The sequence below is a fragment of the Podarcis raffonei genome, chromosome 10 (genome assembly GCF_027172205.1).
Source record: "Podarcis raffonei isolate rPodRaf1 chromosome 10, rPodRaf1.pri, whole genome shotgun sequence".
Classification (NCBI taxonomy): Eukaryota; Metazoa; Chordata; class Lepidosauria; order Squamata; family Lacertidae; genus Podarcis; species Podarcis raffonei.
The window spans coordinates 14999173-15025835 of NC_070611.1; the positions used below are offsets into that span (position 1 = coordinate 14999173).

The window sequence follows — 26663 nt, forward strand, 5'->3', positions numbered from 1 at the left end:
ACTGGCGGAAATGACTGGCAGAATCTGAGACCAGGGAGAAGAGTCGGTGGAAGAAGAGTGGAAAAAATATAAAGTATATTTACAAAAATATAGCAAAATTAATGAATGCTAGAAGGATGCGGGAATGAACTTACATAGTTTTAGCAGAAATGTTATAAAGAGCTAAGTATAAATGGATTGTAATGGGTTAAAGTGTAAAATTTAAGGTCAGATTGGGCTAAGGTAAATTATAGAACAAAAATTGAGAAAGATGGAAAGGATTTGCTGAAATAGCTAATTTGAATTAGAATACAAAAAAGGGAGGTGCGAGGAGGTCGATGAAGCAAGTAAATGAAAGACAAGGATATGGAAATACTGGATGTGTTTTTAAATGTTTTTGTTCTTAAATGTTTTTGTTTTTTTCTTTTTATTGTTGTGCTGTATTGTTTTTTCATTTTGCTTTTTATTTTTTGATGTATTGTAACTTCTTATTGTTTTTCTTTTTCTTTTTCTTCTTTTTTTGTAATTGTTAAACTTTTAATAAATATCTTTTGTGGGGGAAAAAGAACATGACACATCTGTCAGATGTTTCAAAGTGTGCATTACATCTTTGTGGGACACACAATAAACCATCTGCACGATTATTATTATTATTTTTTTTGGTATCAGGTTTTAGTTGCATGGAAATACATATAGAATGTGCCATATATATTGACATATAAATGCACGTCTATGCGATCCTCTCACAAGAAAGGGGAGCGGAGGGGGGTCTCTCAATCTTCCACAGCCACTGCGTTCCAGTTTGCAACTGGCGCAACAGCACTTCTCTGGCAAACATACGTGGCGCTTGTTTGCAAAATTACGTTCCGGCCGACGTGGGAAACTTTTCCAACAATACTAATTTGGATTTCAAGTTCAAAGAAACAGGAGGCAGCGCAGTAAAATTCAATCTGATCCCACTGGTCCCATGTATGTGCGCCAGCACTCTGTGAGTCTTCTCGTAATGTGACAAGTGAACAGGGTTCATCTCCATAAGTAGATGTGTGTATGAAAACATGAGTGGGTCACCTGGCATGAGGTCTTCCCGTTTGTCATATCTGTTAAGGAAACAAGCAATAAGAAACTGCTATTAGTTTCTTTTCTTTTCTTTTCAAAAGTAAGACCATTGCTCCAGCCTGGAAATAAGCAAGGCATAGTAGTGGGAGCATAATAAAATTATCATCATCATCATCATCATCATCACCACATATTTACCCTTTTCTTTTTTTGCTTCTATTCATTCTTTTATTTATATTTTATATTTATTTACATTTTAAACATTCTTTTGTAATTGTAATTTTATTTTAATGAAGTAATAAAAAGGTAAAGGGACCCCTGACCATTAGGTCCAGTCGTGGCCGACTCTGGGGTTGCGGTGCTCATCTCGCTTTATTGGCAGAGGGAGCCGGCGTTTGTCCGCAGACGGCTTCTGGGTCATGTGGCCAGCATGACTAAGCCGCTTCTGGCGAACCAGAGCTGTGCATGGAAACGCCGTTTACCTTCCCGCCGGAGCGGTACCTATTTATCTACTTGCACTTTGATGTGCTTTCGAACTGCTAGGTTGGCAGGAGCAGGGACTGACCAACGGGAGCTCACCCCATCGCAGGGATTTGAACCGCCGACCTTCTGATCGGCAAGTCCTAGGCTCTGTGGTTTAACCCACAGCGCCACCCACGTCCCAACAAAGTAATAATCATAAGTAAATAAGAATTAAGAAAATGCACCCCACCACCAAGACCATTCCATTGTAACTCCTCAAGCTCCCAAAATTTCAACACCTCTTGCTACGATTTGACCCCTTTCCGTTTTAACAGTACGCATTGTATAAACACTCTCCGTATGTCCTCAGAATCATTTCTCCTGCATATTCCCTATCTTACCTTAATGGCACATGTTAATTTATCATTAATAGTTATATCCCATACCTCTTTATGCCATTCTTCCATTTTATATTCACCTTGCCCCTTCCACATCCTAGCTATCATAATTCATGCAGCTGTCCATAAATTTGTGAGCAAGTCCTTCACAGGAAGTCAGAAAAAGGACACTCTTTCCCACTTCCTCTTTCAGCTCTATGTGCTTTTCAAAGCTCAGGTTAATTCTACTGGATCTGACCTCCACAGCCCACAACACTCATTCAAAAAACCCGAATTGTGCCTGCAGGCACAAAAAAGGTTGCTGACCCAGGGCTACTGCAACGATACCTGCACTATACCCAACTTTAAAACCCAACAATAAAAATTGTGCGTGCCACACAGCTTGTGATGCTGGACTTGTAATTCACATCAGTCTCTGCTGTCATGGTCAGGAATGATAATAATGCAACAACATCTGGAGGGCAGCGTTCAAAATTTGCCAGGTGCATTTTGCACCTGGATATTGGCTTCTTGCAACCAAGTGAAGATGCCCAGGCACCAGGATGGTGCAGGATGTCTCCACCATCTGGAGGTTCCTGCCTGGGGGATCCTTGGATCTTGCCTGTTTTCGGCACCACGTCCCGTAGAATTCTACCCATGATATTTCATCTGCACCATCAGAATGAAGCAGCCCTGGTGATAGGAGTCCTCAACTTCCATCTCCCTGAGATGCTCCAGAAGGACTGTATGGTCCACAGTACCAACAGCTGCCAAGAGATCCAACTGAACGAGCAGAGTGGTTCTCCTCCCATCTCCTTCCTGACAAATGTCCTCCACCCGGGGTGCCAAGGCAGTTTGAGTGCCATGACCAGGCCTGAAGCTAGGCCGGAATGGATCCCAGTAATCCTCCAAGCATGCATGAAGAAAACCAATGGCTGATGCCAAGAGTGGCAGGGAGTGCAGTTAATAATGCGCATGAGTGTCTTGTGATGTCTGCGCCGATGGAACTGTGCCAGTTTTGCCAGCCTCTGCTCCTTGGTTTGCAAAGGCTCGTGAGTTGCTTCTAGAGCGTTCACAACGCTCTGCGGAATTTAAGTGGGGAAAATGGTTGAGACTGTTCCAGCGTGGAAGGATTTGGGTTGTGGTGGGGCTCCAGAGCCACATTTTCTCTCTTTCGCTCTCTCTTGCATATAACTTTTATTAAATTTTCTGTTTTACATCCTTACAATATAAATGACTTCCTTTCTTCTCTTTCCACGCTTCATAAATCCTTGCATATTTTACAGAAACTATACCATTCAGCACTCCATTATAACATCCATCAAAACTTATTTACACTGTTGAATTTATCTTAATTCTGCCAGCGTTTTCGGCTGTACACAGTTATTCCCCATATATTCAATAAACATTTTCCAATCTTCTCTAAACATATGATCTTCCTGTTCTCATATTCTATATGTTAGGTCCGCAAGCTGCGCATATTCCATCAGTTTGAGTTGCCACTCTGGTTGGGACCTCGCTCGTTTTCCATTTTGGGGCAAACAAAAACAGGCTGCAGTAGTGGCATACATAAATAACCTTTTTTGACACCTGGGAATTTCAGTCTGAATTATCCCCAACAGAAAGGACTCTGGTTTTTTTGGGGAAAGTACTTTTAAACATTTTTTTCCAAATCATTATGGATCATTTCCCAATACACTTTTACCCTTTTACAAGCCTACCACATATGAAAGAACATTCCCTCCACCTCTTTGCAACTCCAGCACCTATCTGATTCAGTCTGTATACATCTTAGCAAGTCTAAAGGTAAAGGTAAAGGGACCCCTGACCATTAGGTCCAGTCGTGGCCGACTCTGGGGTTGCAGCGCTCATCTCGCTTTATTGGCCAAGGGAGCCGGCGTACATGCTGGTCATGTGGCCAGCATGACTAAGCCGCTTCTGGCGAACCAGAGCAGCGCATGGAAATGCCGTTTACCTTCCCGCTGGAGCGGTACCTATTTATCTACTTGCACTTTGACGTGCTTTTGAACTGCTAGGTTGGCAGGAGCAGGGACTGAACAACAGGAGGTCACCCATCGCGGGGATTCGAACCGCCGACCTTCTGATCAGCAAGCCCTAGGCTCTGTGGTTTTAACCCACAGCGCCACCCGCGTCCCCTTAGCAAGTCTACTTGAAGTTAAATACCATCGGTAAATCATTTTCAAGTAGTTCTCCTTCAAAGAATAACAGCATGTTATTCGAGAGCCACATTCTCATAAGGACAACCTTCACACGCACAACTCCCCATCCTTTTTCCGGGCAAGAGAGAGGCATCATTATTCAAGGTCACATTCCAGTCCCTCAAAAATGACTACAGAAGGGGGAAGAACACTGTCTGAGAGACAGAGTAGCCTAGGCAGTTTGCCCAGAAGAAGATAGGTTTGTGGACCACATTCAACTCCTGGGCCATAAATACTGTAGAACAGTGTGGAAAGAAACATGGGAGGTTATCTATGATGTTCTAGGGAGCAAGGAAGATTGTCAAAAAAAATGCCGAACTTTTTAAAAACTAGCCTGTTTTGCCTATCCCCATCACCCTACTGCTTTGTAAGTGAATAGCACAGATACTTATTTGCACTTCATTTAATTAAAAAAAATAAAGGATTGTGGCAGCTGTTGCAGAAAGGGGAGGTGCAACATTAGACCTGTAGACACTGAAATCTGTCACTATCTACCCCAGAGAGTATCTAGCAAAGATGAAGAAGAAGAAGAAGAGGAGGAGGAGGAGGAGGAGTTTGGATTTGATATCCTGCTTTATCACTACCTGAAGGAGTCTCAAAGCGGCTAACATTCTCCTTTCCCTTCCTCCCCCACAACAAACACTCTGTGAGGTGAGTGGGGCTGAGAGACTTCAGAGAAGTGTGACTGGCCCAAGGTCACCCGGCAGCTGCATGTGGAGAAGCGGAGACGCGAACCCGGTTCACCAGATCACGAGTCTACCGTTCTTAACCACTACACCATGTATGTCACGAATACAGTGGTACCTCGGGTTACAATTGCTTCAGGTTACATACGCTTCAGGTTACAGACTCCGCTAACCCAGAAATAGTACCTCGGGTTAAGAACTTTGCTTCAGGATGAGAACAGAAATCGTGCTCCGGCGGCACGGCGGCAGCAGCGGGAGGCCCCATTAGCTAAAGTGGTGCTTCAGGTTAAGAACAGTTTCAGGTTAAGAACGGACCTCCAGAACGAATTAAGTCCTTAACCCGAGTATCACTGTACCCAAATCAATTGTGTAGGACAAAGTGGGCATAGGTCGGAATGGCACATTGAAACACGACCTGAATGGGCTGCCAACCAGCAGTGGAAGGAGCTACACCAAGGTGAGCCCGTGATGGGGGCATCCAGCCTTTTCCGTGGGGCTGAAGCGGCAACAGGGCACAGCTGCCCAACCTGTAGCGATGGCAGAATGCCTGTGCACATTGACTAAATGCAGCCCTGCCCACTATTCCAATTGCAAAAAGCTGCACGTCTTATTCACCTCCCCAAATCCTAAACAACATGTACTTCCCTTTGCTATTAACAATGCCCCAGAGAGAGGCATTAAAATTGATATAAGTTTCTTTGGGGATGCTTCAGGCGATTTAGCCGCATTTTCCAGACAGAACGGAGAACATGATGTGCACATAAAACACTGGTTCAGTAAACATCTCATTAAGTCTACCTCCTTTGCAAACTGTGTCTACAGCCAAGATGTAAAGAGCGTTTGATGTCTTTATTCTTTTTAAAAAACTAAAAACTGGAACCTGCCTTTAATGCTAAATCAGACTTGAGGTTTGTGAATAACAAATAGAACCGCATCCCTTCCATCAGTCTCGGTCTATCCCAAATCATCTGAGATTAGGACAGTGATTTCAAGTTCAGCGGATGCGATTCCTACGCAGTATTGAGCCTGCCTTATTTTAGACACAATGCCTTATGGTCAATGGAGGCCGCTACTTTATACACGCCAAACTTGGAGTCTAAACCACTGAGCCTCTTGGGCTTGTCGATCAGAAGGTCGGAGGTTCGAATCCCTGTGGCAGGGTGAGCTCCCGTTGCTCTCTCCCAGCTCCTGCCAACCTAGCAGTTCGAAAGCGCACCAGTGAAAGTAGATAAATAGGTGCCGCTGCAGCGGGAAGGTAAACGGCATTTCCATGCGCTCTGGTTTCCGTCATGGTGTTCCATTGCGCCAGAAGCGGTTTAGTCATGCTGGCCACATGACCTGGAAAGCTGGACTTAACCATCCACCCCCCCCCCACATTTCATCTTCACAACAACCCAGTGAGGTGGAAAAAGTAAAAGGAACCCTGGACGGTTAAGTCCAGTCAAAGGCGACTATGGGGTTGCGGTGCTCAGCTCACTTTCAGGCCAAGGGAGCTGGCGTTTGTCCACAGACAGCTTTCCAGGTCATGTGGCCAGCACGACTAAACCGCTTCTGACGCAACGGGACACCGTGATGGAAGCCAGAGCACACGGAAACGCCATTTACCTTCCCGCTGCAGCGGTACCTATTTATCTACTTGCGCTGGTGTGCTTTCGAACTGCTAGGTCGGCAGGAGCTGGGACAGAGCAACGGGAGCTCACCCCGTTGTCCGGATTCAAACTGCTGACCTTCTGATCGGCAAGCCCAAGGGGCTCAGTGGTTTAGACCACAGCGCCACCTGCGTCCCAGCTTAGGCTAAGAGATGGCGACTGGCCTAAGGTCACCCAGAGAGCTTCACTGTCTGATTGGGGATTTGAACCCTGTTCCCCAAGGTCCTAGTCCGACGCTCTAACTGTTACGCCACCCTGGCTCTTCTTATGAACCGCACAGAAGGCGACGCAAACTTCTGTAGCAGACCACTACGACTCTTCCTCACTAGCAATGGGTGACAAATTGTTCTGATTGTTCCCCTAATTTTTCACCCTTGTGCATCAGCTCTGCAACACTCGCTTGGCTTCCTCCGGCATCAGGGAAAGGTAGGCTGCGCATAGACACCCGGGGAGTTAAGAGAATAGCCAGGCTGGCTGGCTCCAGTTAATCGCACCCATTAATGTCTTCAGCCCTGTGTTAGCAGCGCAGCCTATCTGAACTACAGGATCTGCAGCCCAAAATATCTAAGAGGCACCAGGTTGGCCAAGGTCCGGCCGAAAAGAACAACAGGGCAGTCTGCTCCTCAGAATAATCCCCCTCCATCCCTAACTATGCAGAACAAGTCTTGTGCAAAACAGTGCAGACTTTTTTGTTTGAGGAACCTGGCCCGTCGCTGGGCAGATGTTCCCGCCCTCATAAATTGGGTTGCAGTTGCCAGCTGCACGTAATCTAAGCTAGCTGCTAATTGAAACACTAAGTATGGGATGCTTGCAGGAGAAAACCAAACACCTGGCCGGCTCCTCGAGTAATACTTTGCCTCCGGCTACTGAAGAAGTTGTCATTAAGGCGCAAGCTCTGCCAAACACTATTATTCAGCCCCGTCCTTTCATCCTGGTTTTGCCAAGATGATAGAGAGCATGCATTGCGTTAGCATGTCTGTCAAGCTGATTCGCCGTCAGTCACCGGAGGAAGACAATCAGCCGCCAGCCATTTTTCTTGAGGCAGATTTTTGAGGCACGGCGATGAAAAGGTAGCTCAGGTGTCCTATATGAGTCACTGAGTTTATGTAGGTGCTCAGAGCTGAAACACGGGCTCCTGCCGAAGGGCCAAGGCTTCTCACACACATCTTAATTGTGCTGACATCCATTTAATTGAATTAAGGCAGTTCTGAAGGCGAAGCACTGCCCAGTTTGGGAAAAAGATTTGCCTAGATTTCCATTAATGGGAAGTGGGAAGATTCCTTTGTGAACTCTGGCGATATAGTAAGCCCACAACTTTACTCAATCTGCAGATTGCGTCAAAAGCCAAAACTGCATCTAGAATAGAATCCTAGTTCTTATTCGTATTAAGAAGAATAAGAAATCAAGATAACATTTTCATATTTTTTTTTACGAAAGAACGGAAACGGTTTATTGAATATTTACCGATAAATTATAAACAGATAAAAACATTGGTAGGATTATTGTAATAACCTGCAGCTTTATAAGAGTATATATTTAAAGAAGATGAATAAATGAGTAAATTCCGTTAATTTGGATATGCAGAAGATATGAAAAACAAATTTAAGGAAGCGCAGAAAAGAGGCGGAAGGAAGTCAAGTTTTGAAATGTCAAAACGATTGTAAAATTAGTGAAATGTATAAAATTAGTGAAATGTATAAACTTGAAAAGCATAAATAAATAGTTTAATATTAATGATAAAATAATAGAATCCTAGAATTGCAGGGTTGGAAGGGATCACGAGGGTCATCTAGTCCAACCCCCTGCAATGCAGGAATCTCAGTTGTTGTACAACACTTTATCTAAATTATACAATTTGGCATTTGACTGACTGGTATTAATAATTGTATTATAAATTGGTATTGTTATAATGAGGCTATTACTGGACTGTAATGGAAAACTAATAAAAATTATTATTATATTTAAAAAATCTTACTTCCAATGTGAACTGACTTCTAAAAACCGAGACACTCCGGTCTGGGCTGCAGCTGCATCGATATGGACGGAAACATCTGAGGAGAGAACGAAACAGTGCTTCTAAATAAATAGGAGCTCAAGACAGAAACGCTTGAAAGAAAGGAGTAAAACCTAATCTACACTGGGGTAGGGAGAATTTACATGCTTTTTAGTACAACCTTGTGTGCTGTCCACCAGCTGGAGCTGGGTGTAAAATAATGGACATATACTTGGAATTACACTGGCTCCCAGTACGTTTCCGAGCACAATTCAAAGTGTTGGTGCTGACCTTTAAAGCCCTAAATGGCCTTGGCCCAGTATACCTGAAGGAGCATCTCCTCCCCCATCGTTCAGCCCGGACACTGAGGTCCAGCGCCGAGGGCCTTCTGGCGGTTCCCTCACTGCGAGAAGCCAAGTTACAGGGAACCAGGCAGAGGGCCTTATCGGTAGTGGCACCTGCCCTGCGGAACGCCCTCCCACCAGCTGTCCAAGAGAAAAACAACTACCAGACTTTTAGAAGACATCTGAAGGCAGCCCTGTTTAGGGAAGCTTTTAATGTTTAATGGACATCTGTATTTTAATAATTTGTTGAAAGCCGCCCAGAGTGGCTGGGGAAACCCAGCCAGATGGATGGGTGGGGTATAAATAATAACTACTACTACTACTACTACTATTATTATTATTATTATTATTATTAGTATCCTCCAGTATCCTTGCCAAGAAAACTCCATGGACAAAGACAACAGGCATATAAAAGTTATGACGCTGGAAGATGAGCCCCTCAGGTCGGAAGGCGTCCAACATGCTACTGGGGAAGAGCGGAGGGCAAGTACAAGTAGATCCAGAGCTGATGAAGCGGCTGGGCCAAAGCCGAAAGGACGCTCAGTTGCGGATATGCCTGGAAGTGAAAGGAAAGTCCAATGCTGTAAAGAAAAATATTGCATAGGAACCTGGAATGTAAGAACCATGAACCTGGGTAAGTTGGAGGTGGTCAAAAATGAGATAGCAAGAATAAATATTGACATCCTGGGCATCAGTGAACTAAAATGGACGGGAATGGGCGAATTCAGTTCGGATGACCATCACATCTACTACTGTGGGCAAGAAACCCGTAAAAGAAATGGAGTGGCCCTCATAGTCAACAAAAGAGTGGCGAAAGCTGTACTGGGATGCAATCTCAAAAATGATAGAATGATCTCGATACGAATTCAAGGCAGACCTTTTAACATCACAGTAATTCAAGTTTATGCACCAACCACTGGTGCTGAAGAAACTGAAATAGACCAATTCTATGAAGACTTACAAGACCTTATAGAAGTGACACCAAAGAAGGATGTTCTTCTCATTATAGGGGATTGGAATGCTAAAGTAGGGAATCAAGAGATAAAAGGAACAACTGGCAAGTTTGGCCTTGGAGATCAAAACGAAGCAGGGCAAAGGCTAATAGAGTTCTGTCAAGAGAACAAGCTGGTCATCACAAACACGCTTTTCCAACAACACAAGAGACGACTCTACACATGGACATCACCAGATGGGCAGTATCGAAATCAGATTGATTATATTCTCTGCAGCCAAAGATGGAGAAGCTCTATACAGTCAGCAAAAACAAGACCTGGAGCTGACTGTGGCTCAGATCATCAGCTTCTTATAGCAAAATTCAAGCTTAAACTGAAGAAAGTAGGAAAAACCACTGGGCCGGTAAGATACAATCTAAGTCAAATCCCTTATGAATACACAGTGGAAGTGACGAACAGGTTTAAGGATTTAGATTTGGTGGACAGAGTGCCTGAAGAACTATGGATGGAGGCTCGTAACATTGTACAGGAGGCAGCAACGAAAACCATCCCAATGAAAAGGAAATGCAAGAAAGCAAAGTGGCTGTCCAACGAGGCCTTACAAATAGCGGAGGAGAGAAGGCAAGCAAAATGCGAGGGAGATAGTGAAAGATACAGGAAATTGAATGCAGATTTCCAAAGAATAGCAAGGAGAGACAAGAAGGCCTTCTTAAACGAGCAATGCAAACAAATAGAGGAAAACAACAGAATAGGAAGAACCAGAGATCTGTTCAAGAAAATTGGAGATATGAAAGGAACACTTCGTACAAAGATTACCACAATAAAGGACAAAAGTGGTAAGGACCTAACAGAAGCAGAAGACATCAAGAAGAGGTGGCAAGAATACACAGAGGAATTATACCAGAAAGATATGGATGTCTCGTACACCCCAGGTAGTGTGGTTGCTGACCTTGAGCCAGACATCCTGGAAAGTGAAGTCAAATGGGCCTTAGAAAGCACTGCAAATAACAAGGCCAGTGGAAGTGATGGTATTCCAGCTGAACTATTTAAAATTTTAAAAGATGATGCTGTTAAGGTGCTACACTCAATATGCCAGCAAATTTGGAAAACTCAGCAGTGGCCAGAAGATTGGAGAAGATCAGTCTACATCCCAATCCCAAAGAAGGGCAGTGCCAAAGAATGCTCCAATTACCGCACAATTGCACTCATTTCACACGCTAGCAAGGTTATGCTTAAAATTCTACAAGGAAGGCTCAAGCAGTATGTGGATCGAGAACTCCCAGAAGTGCAAGCTGGATTTAGAAGAGGCAGAGGAACCAGAGACCAAATTGCAAACATGCGCTGGATTATGGAGAAAGCTAGAGAGTTCCAGAAAGACATCTACTTCTGCTTCATTGACTATGCAAAAGCCTTTGACTGTGTCGACCCCAGCAAACTATGGCAAGTTCTTAAAGAAATGGGAGTGCCTGATCACCTCATCTGTCTCCTGAGAAATCTCTATGTGGGACAAGAAGCTACAGTTAGAACTGGATATGGAACAACTGATTGGTTCAAAATTGGGAAAGGCGTACGACAAGGCTGTATTTTGTCTCCCTGCTTATTTAATTTATATGCAGAATACATCATGCGAAAGGCTGGGCTGGATGAATCCCAAGCTGGAATTAAGATTGCCGGAAGAAATCTCAACAACCTCAGATATGCAGATGACACAACCTTGATGGCAGAAAGTGAGGAGGAATTAAAGAACCTTTTAATGAGGGTGAAAGAGGAGAGCGCAAAATATGGTCTGAGGCTCAACATCAAAAAAACGAAGATCATGGCCACTGGTCCCATCACCTCCTGGCAAATAGAAGGGGAAGAAATGGAGGCAGTGAGAGATTTTACTTTCTTGGGCTCCATGATCACTGCAGATGGTGACAGCAGCCACGAAATTAAAAGACGCCTGCTTCTTGGGAGAAGGGCAATGACAGGCCTAGACAGCATCTTGAGAAGTAGAGACGTCACCTTGCCAACAAAGGTCCGTATAGTTAAAGCCATGGTTTTCCCAGTAGTGATGTATGGAAGTGAGAGCTGGACCATAAAGAAGGCTGATCGCCGAAGAATTGATGCTTTTGAATTATGGTGCTGGAGAAGACTCTTGAGAGTCCCATGGACTGCAAGAAGATCAAACGCATCCATTCTTAATGAAATCAGCCCTGAGTGCTCACTGGAAGGACAGATCGTGAAGCTGAGGCTCCAGTACTTTGGCCACCTCATGAGAAGAGAAGACTCCCTGGAGAAGACACTGATGCTGGGAAAGATGGAGGGCACAAGGAGAAGGGGGCGACAGAGGATGAGATGGTTGGATAGTGTTCTCGAAGCCACAAACATGAGTCTGACCAAACTGCGGGAGGTAGTGGAGGACAGAGGTGCCTGGCGTGCTCTGGTCCATGGGGTCACGAAGAGTCGGACACGACTAAACGACTAAACAACAACAACAACCTCTGATCACAAGCCCAGCAAAATAATTACTTTCCAGTACCAGAATCAAGCTCAGAGTCCCTCCCTGCAGAAATCCATTTCCGATTTCCTCTCTCCTCCAAGCTTTCTTTATTTCGTCAACCTATTTTATGTTATTTTGTGTGGGGGGGGGGACTTTATTATCGCCGCTGCTGTTAAGCTGGCGGTGACCAATGTGCTGCCCCCTGAAATGTTGTTGGACCCTAACTCCCATCATCTCTAACCATTGGCTGTGCTGTCTGGGACAGATGGACCAGCGATATCTAGAGAGCACCACATCGGATGAGCAACTGAGAGCCAGGATTTTCTGCTGACCTGCTAAAAAATCTGCCACTCAATCTACCTGCCGCCCAGGGAATTTAAACCAGTAAATTCATAGGCAGCTACTTAACCTTTCCCTCAGCCACTGGCCACATTTTAAGCATACATTTTAAGCACTATGATGTCATCCCCCTCACTGTGACGCCATTCCCCTCCCAGAGCTGCGGTTCTCACGAGTTCCTAGTGAAGAGAATTTTTGGGAACCGTAGCTCCAGGAGGGCAACAGTGGTCTCCTAACAGCTGTCGGCACCTTTAACAAACGACAGCTCCCATAATTCTTTGGGGGAAGACGTGACCTCAAAGTGGCATTTCGGCCTGGGCAATGAATCGATACAACCAAGGGCTGGTTTGAGGACCAGAGTGTAACGGCGTCTTTGCCCGGTGGTATATCGCAGGTGAAACTGCTGCGGTTCCCGAGTCAGGAGAGGTGCCGCCGTATGTCACCAGACTTAGGCGCCATCATGCTCTGCTCTTCAAACTGAGAGTAGAAGAAGAAGAAGAAGAGTTTGGATTTGATATCCTGCTTTATCACTACCCGAAGGAGTCTCAAAGCGGCTAACAATCTCCTTTCCCTTCCTCCCCCACAACAAACACTCTGTGAGGTGAGTGGGGCTGAGAGACTTCAGAGGAGTGTGAGTAGCCCAAGGTCACCCAGCAGCTGCATGTGGAGGAGCGGGGACGCGAACCCGGTTCACCAGATTACGAGTCCACCGCTCCAAACCACTACACCACACTGGCTGCAAGGTGCCAGAGTCGACGGAGCTTGTTTTTCCCTTGGTGTGCTGTGTTGGGAGGGACTTGCTCCGATGGCACTGGGGTGACTTTGCCTTCACTCCCGGTGAGGGATCAGAGGTTGTCTCACTGCATTGTGTCGGGCTTCAGGGAATTGGCTTCCTCCCCCATGGCCGATAAAACAAAAGGAAATTCTTACCAGTTAGCTTCTTTAATAAACACAAGGAAGGACAAAAGAAAGCATCTAACCAGAATGGCGGTGCTCGCAATTAAGGTTACTCCCCGCTCCGTCCCAATTAATGTACGTCACTCCTACATCTTGTAATCTGAGCTTGGAGCCTCTGTGTTTTCTTTTGTGACACTTTCTGAGCTCTCAGGGACTTTGGGGGAAAGGGGTGGATGCTAAACAGAGACTGTGAATCTGTTAACTCTCTCTCTCCTACTGTTTCTTCTGCTAGCTGTTCCCCATCCAGTATTTCCCAGCTTCTGCCTTCTGAACTATGCCCCTCTGCAAACCACTCTTCCAATTCCAATAAGCCGGCCAGAGTGGCTGGGGAAACGGAGCCAGATGGGCAGAGTATAAATAATGAGAAGATTCAGGATCAGGATTAGGAGGAGGGGACCCTCCTCAACACGGTCCCTGACACATTGCCTTGCAGAACCAGACCTGACACAGCTCGTTTCTCCATTAGCTTTTCAACATCATGATGTATCACCGTATCACAACATTTGGCTGGCGATACATCGCAGTGTTGAGAACCTGGCGCCGCTCAGCCGCAGTGGCATCGCGGTGTATTGGACATATGCGGTGAACATAGGACAGTCGCTTCTCCATTCCGAGCTACCTCCTCAAAGTAGTTTCCCGAAGCTGAGCTAAGCATCTACAAATGCACAAACGACGCCCCCCACGGACTGTCTCGGGACCCGAGCCCAAAAGTCTCTTCCTTAAGTTTCATTTCAGTTTCACGCACCTGCTGTTGGAGACACTAACTGGTGGAGTTTCTGCATGGCGACTCCTCCAGGATAATTGAAGTGGGAAACATACAGCGATACTCCTGAGTAGACAGCATTAGCTAGAAGGTGTACTGCAACAAAGAGAGATGCCAACTTATACAACCAAGACTTCTTGTAGTTGTTTAGACTGCAAAGGAGAAAAGGAGACGAGACTTAGTGGCTGATCTTGTCTTTGTGTATTATATCCAACTCAAACATAGTCGCACCTTGGAAGTCGAACGCCTTGGCTCCTGAACAAATAGGCTCCTGAAGGATCAAAATCTGGAAGTGAGTATTCTGGTTTGAGAACGTTCTTTGGAACCCGAACGTCCGACGGGACTTTCGATTGGCTGCAGCAGCTTCCTGCAGCCAATCAGAAGCCGGGCTTTGGTTTCCGAATGTTTTGGAAGTCAAACGGACTTCCGGAACGGATTCCGTTCAACTTCTAAGGTATGACTGTACAGGGCGAAAAAACCCACATTATGGGGTGCTGATCTTGTCTTCCTGTAATATATCCAACTCAAATACAGAAAAAAACCCACACGTTGTGGTGGTTCGGTGAGTAAATAGAGAGAGAGAATGTGAATGGCTTCTAGGCCAACATAAATCCACACATTTTTCTTCCTTCAGGTCAGTTTTACCTTGTTAGGTGAGCCTTGATGGAAGGAGGCAACTCAAAATGATTCTAAAACTGGCAAGTAATGCATTACCAATAAAACAAAGGACGACAGGATTAAAAAAATTAAAATCTTAACTTACATTCGTGAGCAGCCTTTGGCAGCCACAATATTGAAGATTGGGAAAGTGTATATAATAAACCGCAGTTCTTTGTGTGGGAGAAAGGAATACAGAAAAATAAAGCCAAGTGTGGGTAGAAGTAATATTCGAGTCCTTCTCTCTCCTGCACCTAGTGGTATGAATAGAACACTGCAACCCAGGGCGCGAGGCATGGCTGAATAAAAATACCACAGGAAAGGAGAAGTCTACAAAAAAAGAGTTAAGGATTTTTATTTATTTTTTAACTGCCTTTTGGAATGTTTCCAGTGAAGAAGCATGTTACGTACTCACAGGCCCTGAATAAAGACAAAAGTTCTATTTTAGTGGAATACAGAAACACTAAGAATGTCTTCCAGTTTTTGAAAGTTTTTCGGAAGCTGAACGTCCAATGTGGCTGTTGGCTATTGTTTCCACGGCGCCTGCACCAATCAGAAGCTGTACCTTGGTTTTCAAACATTTCGGAAGTCAAACGGACTTCCGGAACGGATTAAGTTTGGCGCTTTTGTTTTTGCCATTTATTTTGCGTTTTTGTTTTTGAGGCTTTTTCGGTTCATTTGCTTTTGTGACTGTGTGGAATCCCAGTTCAGCTACTGATTGATGGATTGTGTGGCTGCAGAAATGAATAAAAGCTGACTATCATCAGTGCAGGTAAGAAAAGAAATTAAATTTAATTTTTGTCATCTACAATACTGTCTTATTAATTTTATAGCGCAGTATGATGATTATTGCTTTCCTTTTACGGATCAATGGTCTCGTTAGATAGTAAAAGTCATGTTAAATTGATGTTTAAGGGGTTGTTTTTAAAAGTCTGGAACGGATTAATCCGTTTTGCATTACTTTCTATGGGAAAGTGTGCCTTGGAACGGACGTCTGGAATGGACTGAGTTTGAGAACCAAAGTACCACTGTGTTCCCATATGGCACAGCTTTGTGAAAGGGCAAAGTTTACTTAGAATCGTAAAGGGACCCCAGGTGTCATCTAGTCCAACCCCCTACAACGCAGGGATCTTTTGCCCAACATGGGCCTCAAAACTCACAATTGAAAGTCTCAATCAGTCAAGCCAAATAGATAAAATAAGAGGATACGATGTTACGTAAAGCGTGTTCTCCTTCATGGAGAGCACGTGTTGCGGTGGGGGCCGCCAGGACACTCCAAAGTTGTGGGGCGGGCTAATTGACCATTGGCCACTGATACGATTGGGCTTCCCTTGTGGTTGGGATGAAGTTAATGTTGCCATTTGTTGATTGACAGCCAGAAATGCTAAAACTATTTGCAGGAGGCTAGGGTTTCCTCTTTTCGCCTGTGCATCGGATTGCCCGTCCGTCCCCCCTATATTTAGGGTTGTTCGCTTTGACCTTGCTGTGCCTGTCATGGGGTCGTCTGCTTTTGGGGCAGGGGCCCGGTAGGAATTTTGTCCATCTGGCTGATTGGCTGGGGCCATTTGGTTTTTGCCTGCTGCGTAGCAATCGTCACAACTTGTAAGGTTGCGGTTAGGTATTGGTTTATGGTTTGGTTGGTTGAGGGGCATGGATTGGCTGTGCCTGCCCCTCTAATGCTGCTGCTGCAAGGGATTCCATTAAAGGAATCGGGGACTAACTATTGCTTGTCCACCCTGTCAAAGGGCTTGGGCCACTGCAAGAGCTCCTGGTCGCATTTGGTGAGGGCTGAAGGCAGGTTCCCTGCTCCGTCGCTACCCCCAAGTGTATTCCCCTTTTCTGACTTTCGCATCGTGCGGAATGTCAGTCTGTCCCCCATGGTGGGGGCAGATAGTCGCAACCAATGCCTAAGCAACCACTCACTTGTTTGTATTTTAATAAAGTTGTGGCCAAAATTATGCCAAAAACCTTAAACAAAAATTCCGTGTGATGTGTGAGTTATTGGGGTGGCCCTGGGGACCTCGACACGCAATGTGATTATATGTAAAACCAATAAAAATCAGAGAGAGAGAGAAACTCACAGGGCATCAGCTGGGACAATCATGCCAGCTCAGAATACCTGACTTCACTGATGCTGTACCACACATTAAAGGATACTCCCCAGTTGGAACTTTTATTTAAAACGGTGTTATACCAAAGAACTTTCCCTTCAGGCCACAGAAGCTGCCTCCACAACAGAGAATCCAAGGCTACGGTGAGGCCTAAAAGAAAGGAAAAATCCCAAAGTGAAAAGGAAAGCACTTTTTCTTTTCTTTTTCCCACTTGAAGCAATGAATTTGCTTCCCAGATAAGACATAAAACACAATCTGAATTACAGTTGAATAAAAACCTTCACTCTGGGTTGAAGTCGCAGGCAGGGTTTGAAATATAAGCAGCAGATTATTGAAAGAATTAATGATATCAGGGCTTAGATAGTAAGTTTTAAAACAGCTAATAAAAAGTAGTAAAAATAAACATCAGGAAAGGTAGGGTGGGAAGTCTAGAAGACGTTATGTATGTATAAAAAAACTATATGATGGTAAGTGATTTGAAATATCTTTGGAGACTATATTGTATATAAAAAAATAAAATAGCTATTTGATGTTAGGTGTTTAAGACTTAGTTTTTAGAAAGGGGTTATTTCTTCACTAGTCCAAAAGTGCCTTTTAATTGTTAAATGTTTCTAGGCCATCGTTGCTTTTTGGCTTCAACCTTTCAAAGAAAAAACAATTCTCCTGAGGCAGTTCCCTTTATCGTTATAAAGCAACAACACAATTTCAGTAAAATACTTCAGAACAGTAATTAGAAAGATCTCCGAGTCCAGCCAAGCAATCCGTAAAATTAATGAAGCCATTTCGGAAGACTGTTCAAAACCAGAAATAAAAATAGCTACTAATAACCCACAGCCAACCTCCGGTTCTTCACAGAAACGTATCGACGCTAAAAGCAATGTGAAAGAAAAATGGGACTTACCAAGCCATAGAGCCCCTGCAGGAACGCTATAGGAAAGCATTTTCACAAAGGAGAGCCTTTTATTAAACAGGGTTATCAGAAGCATAAGACCCAGGAATATGCAGAGCTCAGATCTGAAGACAATAATGGCCAACGCCGAGAAACAGATGAACGAGCGGTGCTTTTGCTGAATCCAGGACGTAACTGCCAGCAGAACTGGTGGACAGAGAAACAAAAGAATCTGTCAAAGTGTGACCAGATTAGGGTTTTTAAAAAAATAACACAATTTTCATTAAATTTTCTGTTTTACAATTTAAAACCTTTAAACAACCTTAAAATATCAATTTCTTCTCTGTCCATGGTTAATTTTGCATACTTTGGCCAACCCTCCCCTAAAAAAAAGGTCAACTGTCTCTTGGAAGTTGGACGTGCCTGAACTACACCATTCAGTCTTCCATTATTCCATTCATCAAAACTTATTTACACTGTTGAATTTATCTTAATGCTGCCCACCTTTTCAAATGTACACAATCCCCCCCCCATACATTCAATAAACATTTTCCAATCTTCTCTAAACGTACGTTCTTCTGGTTCTCTTATTCTATATGTTAGGTACACAAGCTGCGCATATTCCATCAGCTTTAGTTGCCATTCTTCTTTGGTTGGGAACTCGTTTGTTTTCCATTCTGGATTAACTACAGTGGTACCTCACAAGACGAATGCCTCGCAAGACAAAAAACTCGATAGATGAAAGGGTTTTTGGTTTTTTGAGTTGCATCGCTAGACGATTTTCCCTATGGGCTTGCTTCGCAAGACGGAAACGTCTTGCAAGTTTGTTTCCTTTTTCTTAACACCGTTAATACAGTTGCGACTTGACTTCGAGGGGCAACTCATAGCATGCGGTGTGGTAGCCTTTTTTGAGGTTTTTGAAGACTTTGGTGATTTTTGAAGCTTTTCCAAAACTTTTCCGAAACCGTGCTTCGCAAGACGGAAAAAAAATCGCAAGACGAAAAAAATCACGGAACGAATTAATTTCATCTTGCGAGGCACCACTGTACTGATCAAGCGACAAGTTATTTCAGTCTAAAGGCAACAGCGAGCAAAACTGCTTACCGACAGGTAGTGCAAACACGTTGGGGAGCGTTCGAGTGCAGTAGAACATCAGGTGGAATTGCGTCGCAGTTATGAGACAGAACATCATGGAGACGGTCGGACCAAACTGCTTTCTCACTTCTTTGTGCAATCGCCACAAGGCATAAATCACACACAGCCCAAGGCTTCCTCGGACTTGCATGGAAATAAAACAAGGTGGGGAGGGAGGGCAAACGTTATCTGTAGTAGAAATGGAAGAATCGACTGCTACGTCACAAGATTACTCTGGCAATCTAACTGCATTAGGGATTGCACCAGAGGTGAGGAACCTGTGGCCCTCCACAAGTTTTTTATTTTTACTATTTTTACTATTATTAATAATAATAATTTATTGACAAGTTTCAATTATTTTCAGAGTTTCCAGTTATAAAGAAATAAAGTGATACAAAGAGAAAGAAAAGAGAGAAAAATAAAAAGCCACAAAAATGTGCAAAAGGGAAAAAATTATATAAATATATATGAAAAATACTCTAACCTATAAATATAAATTTGATATTATTATCCTAATACTTATGTAAATATTAATAGCCTACTGCATTTTGTATAACTCAAAGTTTCCAGTTATAAAGAAATAAAGTGATACACGGAAACAGAAAATAGAGAAAAATAAAAAGGCACAAAAATGTGTAAAGGTTGGGGAGAAAACATTAAATGAATATATATGAAAAAATACCCTAATCCATAAATAAAAATTTGATAATATTATCCCAGTACTTGTGTAAATATTAATAGCCTATTGTGTTTTGCATAACTCATTCAATGTTTCCAGTTATAAAGAAATAAAGAGATACAGAAAATAGAGAAAAATAAAAAGGCACAGAAATGTGCAAAGGGGGGAAACATTATATAAATATATACGAAAAATACCCTAACCCTTAAATATGAATTTGATATTATTCTAATAGTTATGTAAATATGAATAGCCTACTGCATTTTGTGTAACACATTCCAAATATTGTCATATTTATCCCAGTCTGCATCTGTAAGCAGCCCGTTCACAAGTTGCAAGTGTTCTCATATTGTCGATCCACTTATTGTTGTTGAACTACAATTCCCAGCAGCTCCAGTAAGTATGGCCAATGCTAAGGGATAATGGGAGTTGTAGTCCAGGATCACGGTTTCCTCATCCACAGTTTACAGACTATTACAGAACACACACCCCCCCCACAATTCCTGAAAAGGGCCTTTCTTGACTTGAGCAACAGATCTCATACCTATCAGCTGGGAGTAAAACTTGGACATTTGTAGCAGCGACAGCAGACAGACGGCTGGGCTGGAAAGGAGCGCGACAAACAATGGGCCAAGGAACGTCCTCGGGACGACGCCAGGAAATTCGTGATGATCATACTGTCGTTGAAAAACAAAGAGGCTATAGAAAGGTAGGCGACAAATGTTGCAAATAACAAATACGGTGGTACCTCTGGTTGCGTATGGGATCCGTTCTGGAGGCCTGTTTGCAACATGAGCAGAACGCAACCCGTGTCTGTGTGTGCTGCGATTCGCCGCTTCTGCGCATGACATCATTTTGCGCTTCTGCACATGCAGCAAAACCCAGAAGTAACCCTTTCTGGTATTTCCGGGTCGCCGCAGGACACAACCTGAAAAAGTGTATCATGAAGCAAACGCAACACGAGGTATGACTGTATATGACCCACAAAATAGAAGGGCAAATATTCTATGGCAATGGTAGTTCTAAATTCAGTGGGTCTGCATAAACGGGGATGCGCTCTCCAAAGTATTTGCTCCAGAGTAGCCTTGCTGGTATTTGTGGAGGTAATTAAAAAGATGAGGAGTCTAATCCTGAAGCAGCAATTTGCCTAATACAGTACACTTCCCCACGAGATCCCTCTGGAAGGATTACTATACTTTTCAGTGTATAAGACTACATAACACCGGTATTGAAAGATCTATATTGGCTCCCAGTACGTTTCCGAGCACAATTCAAAGTGTTGGTGCTGACCTTTGAAGCCCTAAATGGCCTCGGTCCTGTATACCTGAAGGAGCGTCTCCACCCCCATCGTTCAGCCCGGACACTGAGGTCCAGCTCTGAAGGTCTTCTGGGGGTTCCCTCACTGTGAGAAGTGAGGTTACAGGGAACCAGGCAGAGGGCCTTCTCTGTAGTGGCACCCGCCCTGTGGCACGCCCTCCCACCAGATGTGAAAGAGAACAACAACTACCTTACTTTTTGAAGACATCTGAAGGCAGCCCTGTTTAGGGAAGCTTTTAATGTTTAACAGACCACTGTATTTTAATATTTTGTTGTAAGCCACCCAGAGTGCCTGGAGGGGGGTATAAATAATAACTATTACTATTATTATTATAACGGTCTTATACATGCAGAGTGGATAGGGTGGACGTTTGATTGGTTTGATTGGTTGCTGCCATGCCATGTTACTGGTTGCTGTGACAATGTATGGTGCTGATTTGGCAACGCTGCAGCAACTGGGTAAGCTCAACAACTTTTGGACAATCCTTCCTTTAAAAAAAGCTCAACAACTTTGTGCCATCTCCCCCATTTACATAAATTTTAGTCCCCCAAAATAGGGGGTGTCTTATACATGGGGGCGTCTTATAGACGGGAAAGTACGGTATATAAAATATTGGGGAGGCACCCATGCCCTCCTGCTGTTGCTAGACTCCAATTCCTATCTATACATATGTGGGGATCAGACATGTACTGAATTCAATCTAAATATTTTGGCTTAGCAGATGTGGAACGGCCTTTACTTCGTCATCTGCGCAGGGAATAATAAACTGATAAAACATTTTCCTCTCTAAGGGTAAAGGTAAAGGGACCCCTGACCATTAGGTCCAGTCGTGGCCGACTCTGGGGTTGCGGTGCTCATCTCGCTCTATAGGCAGAGGGAGCCGGTGTACAGCTTCCGGGTCATGTGGCCAGCATGACTAAGCCGCTTCTGGCAAACCAGAGCAGCGCACGGAAACGCCGTTTACCTTTCCGCCGGAGCAGTACCTATTTATCTACTTGCACTTTGACGTGCTTTCGAACTGCTAAGTTGGCAGGAGCAGGGACTGAGCAATGGGAGCTCACCCCGTTGCGGGGATTCGAACCGCCGACCTTCTGATCAGCAAGTCCTAGGCTCTGTGGTTTAACCCACAGCGCCACCCGCGTCCTTTCCTCTCTAGAGGGGCATAAATACGGCTTCTTTTTTCATCCATGCCTCTGAACATGGGATGAGAATTAAGTGCTTCATCTCAAATCTCGCCCCAAGATAAAAAACATAATGGTGCTCCTCTTTCGACTCCCTCAAGCAATGGGTGCTTGTTTCCATTCTACCACGTCCACTGAAACCCAGAGGCTAAAAACGGAAGGCGTTTCGTCCCATGAACCTAGCAACTCAGCAGGACACCAATCGTAAACGGAGGAAGGTTTCGGAAGCAAGATCCTCCCTGAGGATCATCCTGTTCACCTTGTCAAAGTCCAGTTTGTGCCAAAGGATGTCGTGGATGGCCTGAAGATTGAAGCTCTCTTCCACTTTTGCAAATGGGCAGACTGCTAGGTGCACAAAGGCCACGGCGATGATCAACAGCAACAGAAGCTGCTGTCCTCCCGAAGATCTCTTCTCAGCCATGCCGGATACAAAACATCCACCTGCGCATGATTATAGTGCGAGATCGAAAGTGAAAAGACATGAAAATGATGTGCCGGTGGTATTTGGCTCTTAGTAAGTTAGCAAATGATCACTGCAGATGGTGACAGCAGTCACGAAATTAAAATACGCCTGCTTCTTGGGAGAAAAGCAATGACAAACCTAGACAGCATCTTAAAAAGCAGAGACATCACCTTGCCGACAAAGGTCCATATAGTTAAAGCTATGATTTTGCCAGTAGTGATGTATGGAAGTGAGAGCTGGACCATAAAGAAGGCTGATTGCCGAAGAATTGATGCTTTTGAATTATGGTGCTGGAGGAGACTCTTGAGAGTCCCATGGACTGCAAGAAGATCAAACCTATCCATTCTTAAGGAAATCAGCCCTGATTGCTCACTGGGAGGACAGATCGTAAAGCTGAGGCTCCAATACTATGGCCACCTCATGAGAAGAGAAGACTCCCTGGAAAAGACCCTGATGTTGGGAAAGATGGAGGGCACAAGGAGAAGGGGACGACAGAGGACGAGATGGTTGGACAGTGTTTGCGAAGCTACCAGCATGAGTTTGACCAAACTGTGGGAGGCAGTGGAAGACAGGAGTGCCTGGCGTGCTCTGGTCCATGGGGTCACAAAGAGCTGGACACGACTAAACAACAACAACAACAACAAGAAGTTAGCAAAAATGTATAAGACAGGTACAAATACCTGAGGGAAATGTAAAGAAAAAGAAGGCACCTTCTATCATATGTGGTGGTCGTATAAGGAAATAAAAGCATTCTGGGAAATGATCTATAATGCATTGAAAAAAATGTTTGAAATAACCCTTATTTTTTAAAAATCCCAGAAGCTTTTTTATTAGGAATTGTAGGTACCGGCATCACAAAGGAAGAGAAAATACTTTTTATGTATGCAACAACAGCCGTGTGGACGCTACCAGCCCAGAGATGGAAAGAAGATAAAGTCCCAACCAGGGAGGAATGGCAAACCAAGCTGTTAGACAATGCTGAAAGGGCAAAACTGACCGGAAAGCTCAGGAACCAAGAAAGAATGGGGAAAACCTGTAATTTATTTAGGAGACCACTGTAAGCAGATGAAAACATTAGCAGGATTCTAATAACACTTGTAATGTAACAAACATTATGGACAATATGGAGAGATATAAAATATGGATTATGAAACCATGTGCAGTGGAAAAGGTTGACAATAGGACCCCGGGAGGGGATGGGGGGGGTAGTCTAGAGATTCAGAGAAATCTCTAAATATGGATATGTATTTGGTATGGTTATAACACTACTCTTGTAAAATCAAATAAAAATTATTTCAGAAAAAAAGGAAAGTTAAAAGACAAATCAGCATCTCTCTGCAGAGCCAAACACCGTAGGCACAGAGAATAACATGATGCTGGTTTGGGCACCAAGCTGTTCTAAACCAGCACAGCTTCACATTGCAAGCATGTTGAGCTTAGCCATTTCTGTTCCCTCTCTAGTTATCTGGATAGAAGGTTTTGTTATGAGTTTGTGGGTGCTAGACCTCCATAATGCCTGGGTCCAGTAGGTGTTGGAATTCGATTGTGGGAAACGTTACACTATAAGCCAGGTCAGTTGCCTTGTGGTTTGTTCGTGGTTTTTTGAATAAATTTCATTAAAGAGAAAAACAGAACTTATGTCCAATATCCTCTCCTCCCCCACAAACTAAAATATTAATCTATGTATCTTATCAAAGGAAAAAAGAAAAGAGTATGAAAGAAGAAAAAGAAAGGCTAGAGAGAAGAGAATAGTAATAAGAAATAAGAAAAAGTGGTACTTCTACTTGGAACACGGCACAAAGCCAAAGAATTTCACAGTGCCTTTGCCACACGTGCTATTAGAACAAATATACCCAAAACCAAAATTGACCCCTTGCTCAACACAAATTTTCCGTAACAAGCAACACAAAAGATGCTTTGTTCACACTGAGTATTTCGCCATGAGTTAATTCCCGCTTTTTTATTTTTATCTTTGGAAGGATCATTAATTCAGCCAAAGTGTTTGTTGTTGTTGTTCTCAAACGGCAGCAGATAAAAAGGGGTTGGAATATGAAATACAGGCGGAGGTTCTTTAAACAGGGCACACGGCCTTGTCAAACAGCCGTCTTAAAAACAAAGCCAGGAAAAATCAATGTGCATCGATTTTTACTGGAGTGTTTTGTTGATTGCCTTGTTTTGCTTTTTTTCCCTTACCAAATCCTAATGGTCCAACGCCAGGGTGAATCAATAAAGGGGAGAACCAATCTGGAGGAAGCGGGGTTAGTGTTTTGCAGCTCAAATCCAATCATTATTGGTTTCTATTGATTTATTGGTTTATTTGTGGCTCATATAGGAGATTTTGGTGTGTTTTTTAATGTTTGATGCTATGTTTTGTTTTTCTGTATGTTTGTAAACTGCCCAGAGTGTCTGGGGAAGCCCAGCAAAATGGGCAGGATATAAATCTAAAAGTAATTATTGTTATTGTTATCTGTACCTTGTACTCAGCACATAACCTGGAACCTGCAATTAATCCAGAATGCGGCAGCTAGACTGGTGACTGGGAGTGGCTGCCAGGACCATATAACACCAGTCCTGAGAGATCTGCATTGGCTCCCAGTTTCCGAGCATAATTCAAAGTGTTGGTGTTGACCTTTAAAGCCCTAAACAGCCTTGGCCCAGTATACCTGAAGGAGCGTCTCCACCCCCATCATCCAGCCCGGACATTGAGGTCCAGCTCCGAGGGCCTTCTGGCAGTTCCCTCACTGCAAGAAGTGAGGTTACAGGGAACCAGGCAGAGGGCCTTTTCGGTAGTGGCGCCCGCCCTGTGGAACGCTCTCCCATCAGATGTCAAGGAAACAAGCAGCTATCCTATTTTTAAAAGACATCTGAAGGCAGCCCTGTTTAGGGTAAATTTTTAATATTTAATGCTGTATTGTTTTTAACACTCGATTGGGAGCCACCCAGAGTGGCTGGGGAATTTCAGCCAGATCGGCGGGGTATAAATCATAAATTAATATTCATATTAACCCTGGGCAAGCTAACTGCCTCCATTATTACAAACAGCTGGAAAAGCAGCATTAGATGCACTATAGGATATCTACCTCACTTATACTAGAGGGCATTTAGTGTGTCTGTACCTTCGTTGTGCATAATACGTGCTCCCCCCCCCCCCGCCCAACTTGGCTACATCCATACTGCCTTTCTTGCAGGGGTATTAATGGGACAGGGATGCGACTTTCTTGCCTTCCTGGCGAAGCACGCATTATTATGTTGCAAACATGCCCCCACACTCTGGATTGAGGCGGGCGATCCTTGAAACCCAGAGGGCATCTTTCGATTGCAACTAGCACCGTTGCAACAAATCAACGACGCCCAACGAAGAATCCGATTTATTATTATTTATTGCATTTGTAGACCCAGAGGTCGCAGGGCGGTGCACAGAATAAAATCAAAATACGAAACCACAAAACACATAATCTAAATGGAAGCAACAGCCCAATTAGCCAGCCAGCCACCCAACCCCCCCCCCCCCAATTTTAAAAGGGCATCGGATCTTTGATCCGATTTTTCTCCCGGTTTACTTCCGCTTTTGTTCCACCCCCCCCAAAAAACACATTTTAAAAGGGTATCAGAGCTTTGATCCGACTCTTCTCCCGGTTTATTTCCGCTTCTGCTCTCCATTCCTCCCTACTTCCCTTCGAGATCAAGCCTGCCAAGCCCATCCGACGGAAGGATGAGAAATCCTGCCCGATCCGGACTAAGGAGGAAACTGGACTTACCCGCAAGGCACCCACGTGGCCACTCTAGGCAAAGCCCGCCCGCGGAACACGTGATCCGCTTCAGGGGCGGGGCCGGACGCGTCAGCTGACCGAAACGCCTGCGGAAGTAAGGGCGCCGAGCTAGCATCCCGGCCATCTTAAGGACTGGCAAAAAGCACAGGGCTTAAATGCAGGGCGCATTTAAGAGCTTGAATGGAGCAAGTGGGAAGGGAAG

At 44.2% G+C, this 26663-nt stretch overlaps 1 protein-coding gene across 3 annotated transcripts; it reads right to left on the bottom strand.

Annotated features, from left to right (window-relative positions):
* Positions 1 to 545: 545 nt before the first annotated feature.
* ALG12 (ALG12 alpha-1,6-mannosyltransferase) lies at positions 546 to 26600 on the bottom strand. 3 transcript variants are annotated; one of them, XM_053405874.1, is made up of 10 exons: positions 26450 to 26553; positions 22488 to 22669; positions 20274 to 20406; positions 19021 to 19194; positions 17929 to 18123; positions 17074 to 17177; positions 15023 to 15246; positions 14242 to 14411; positions 8404 to 8479; positions 546 to 1076 (listed from the first exon to the last, which is right to left on the bottom strand). In XM_053405874.1, exons 2-10 carry the CDS (start codon positions 22647 to 22649, stop codon positions 839 to 841), a joined length of 1476 nt encoding a protein of 491 aa, XP_053261849.1. In that variant the 5' UTR covers positions 22650 to 22669; positions 26450 to 26553; the 3' UTR covers positions 546 to 838. The 3 variants fall into 3 exon arrangements, with proteins under 3 accessions (XP_053261849.1, XP_053261851.1, XP_053261850.1); XM_053405876.1 differs by lacking the exon at positions 22488 to 22669 and having other exon boundaries at positions 26450 to 26538; XM_053405875.1 differs by lacking the exons at positions 20274 to 20406; positions 22488 to 22669 and having other exon boundaries at positions 26450 to 26600.
* Positions 26601 to 26663: the final 63 nt, after the last annotated feature.

What these genes read in the sequence shown, in the direction of transcription:
- ALG12 (XM_053405874.1), bottom strand. Translation starts at nt 22,649, where the DNA reads ATGGCTGAGAAGAGATCTTCGGGAGGACAGCAGCTTCTGTTGCTGTTG. An exon ending in ATAAAAGTTCCAACTGGGGA is followed by an intron (nt 15,247 to 17,073) that starts GTATCCTTTAAT and finishes CTTTTTTTGTAG; the next exon opens with ACTTCTCCTTTCCTGTGGTA. An exon ending in GAAGTCAGTTCACATTGGAA is followed by an intron (nt 1,077 to 8,403) that starts GTAAGATTTTTT and finishes TTTCCTTAACAG; the next exon opens with ATATGACAAACGGGAAGACC.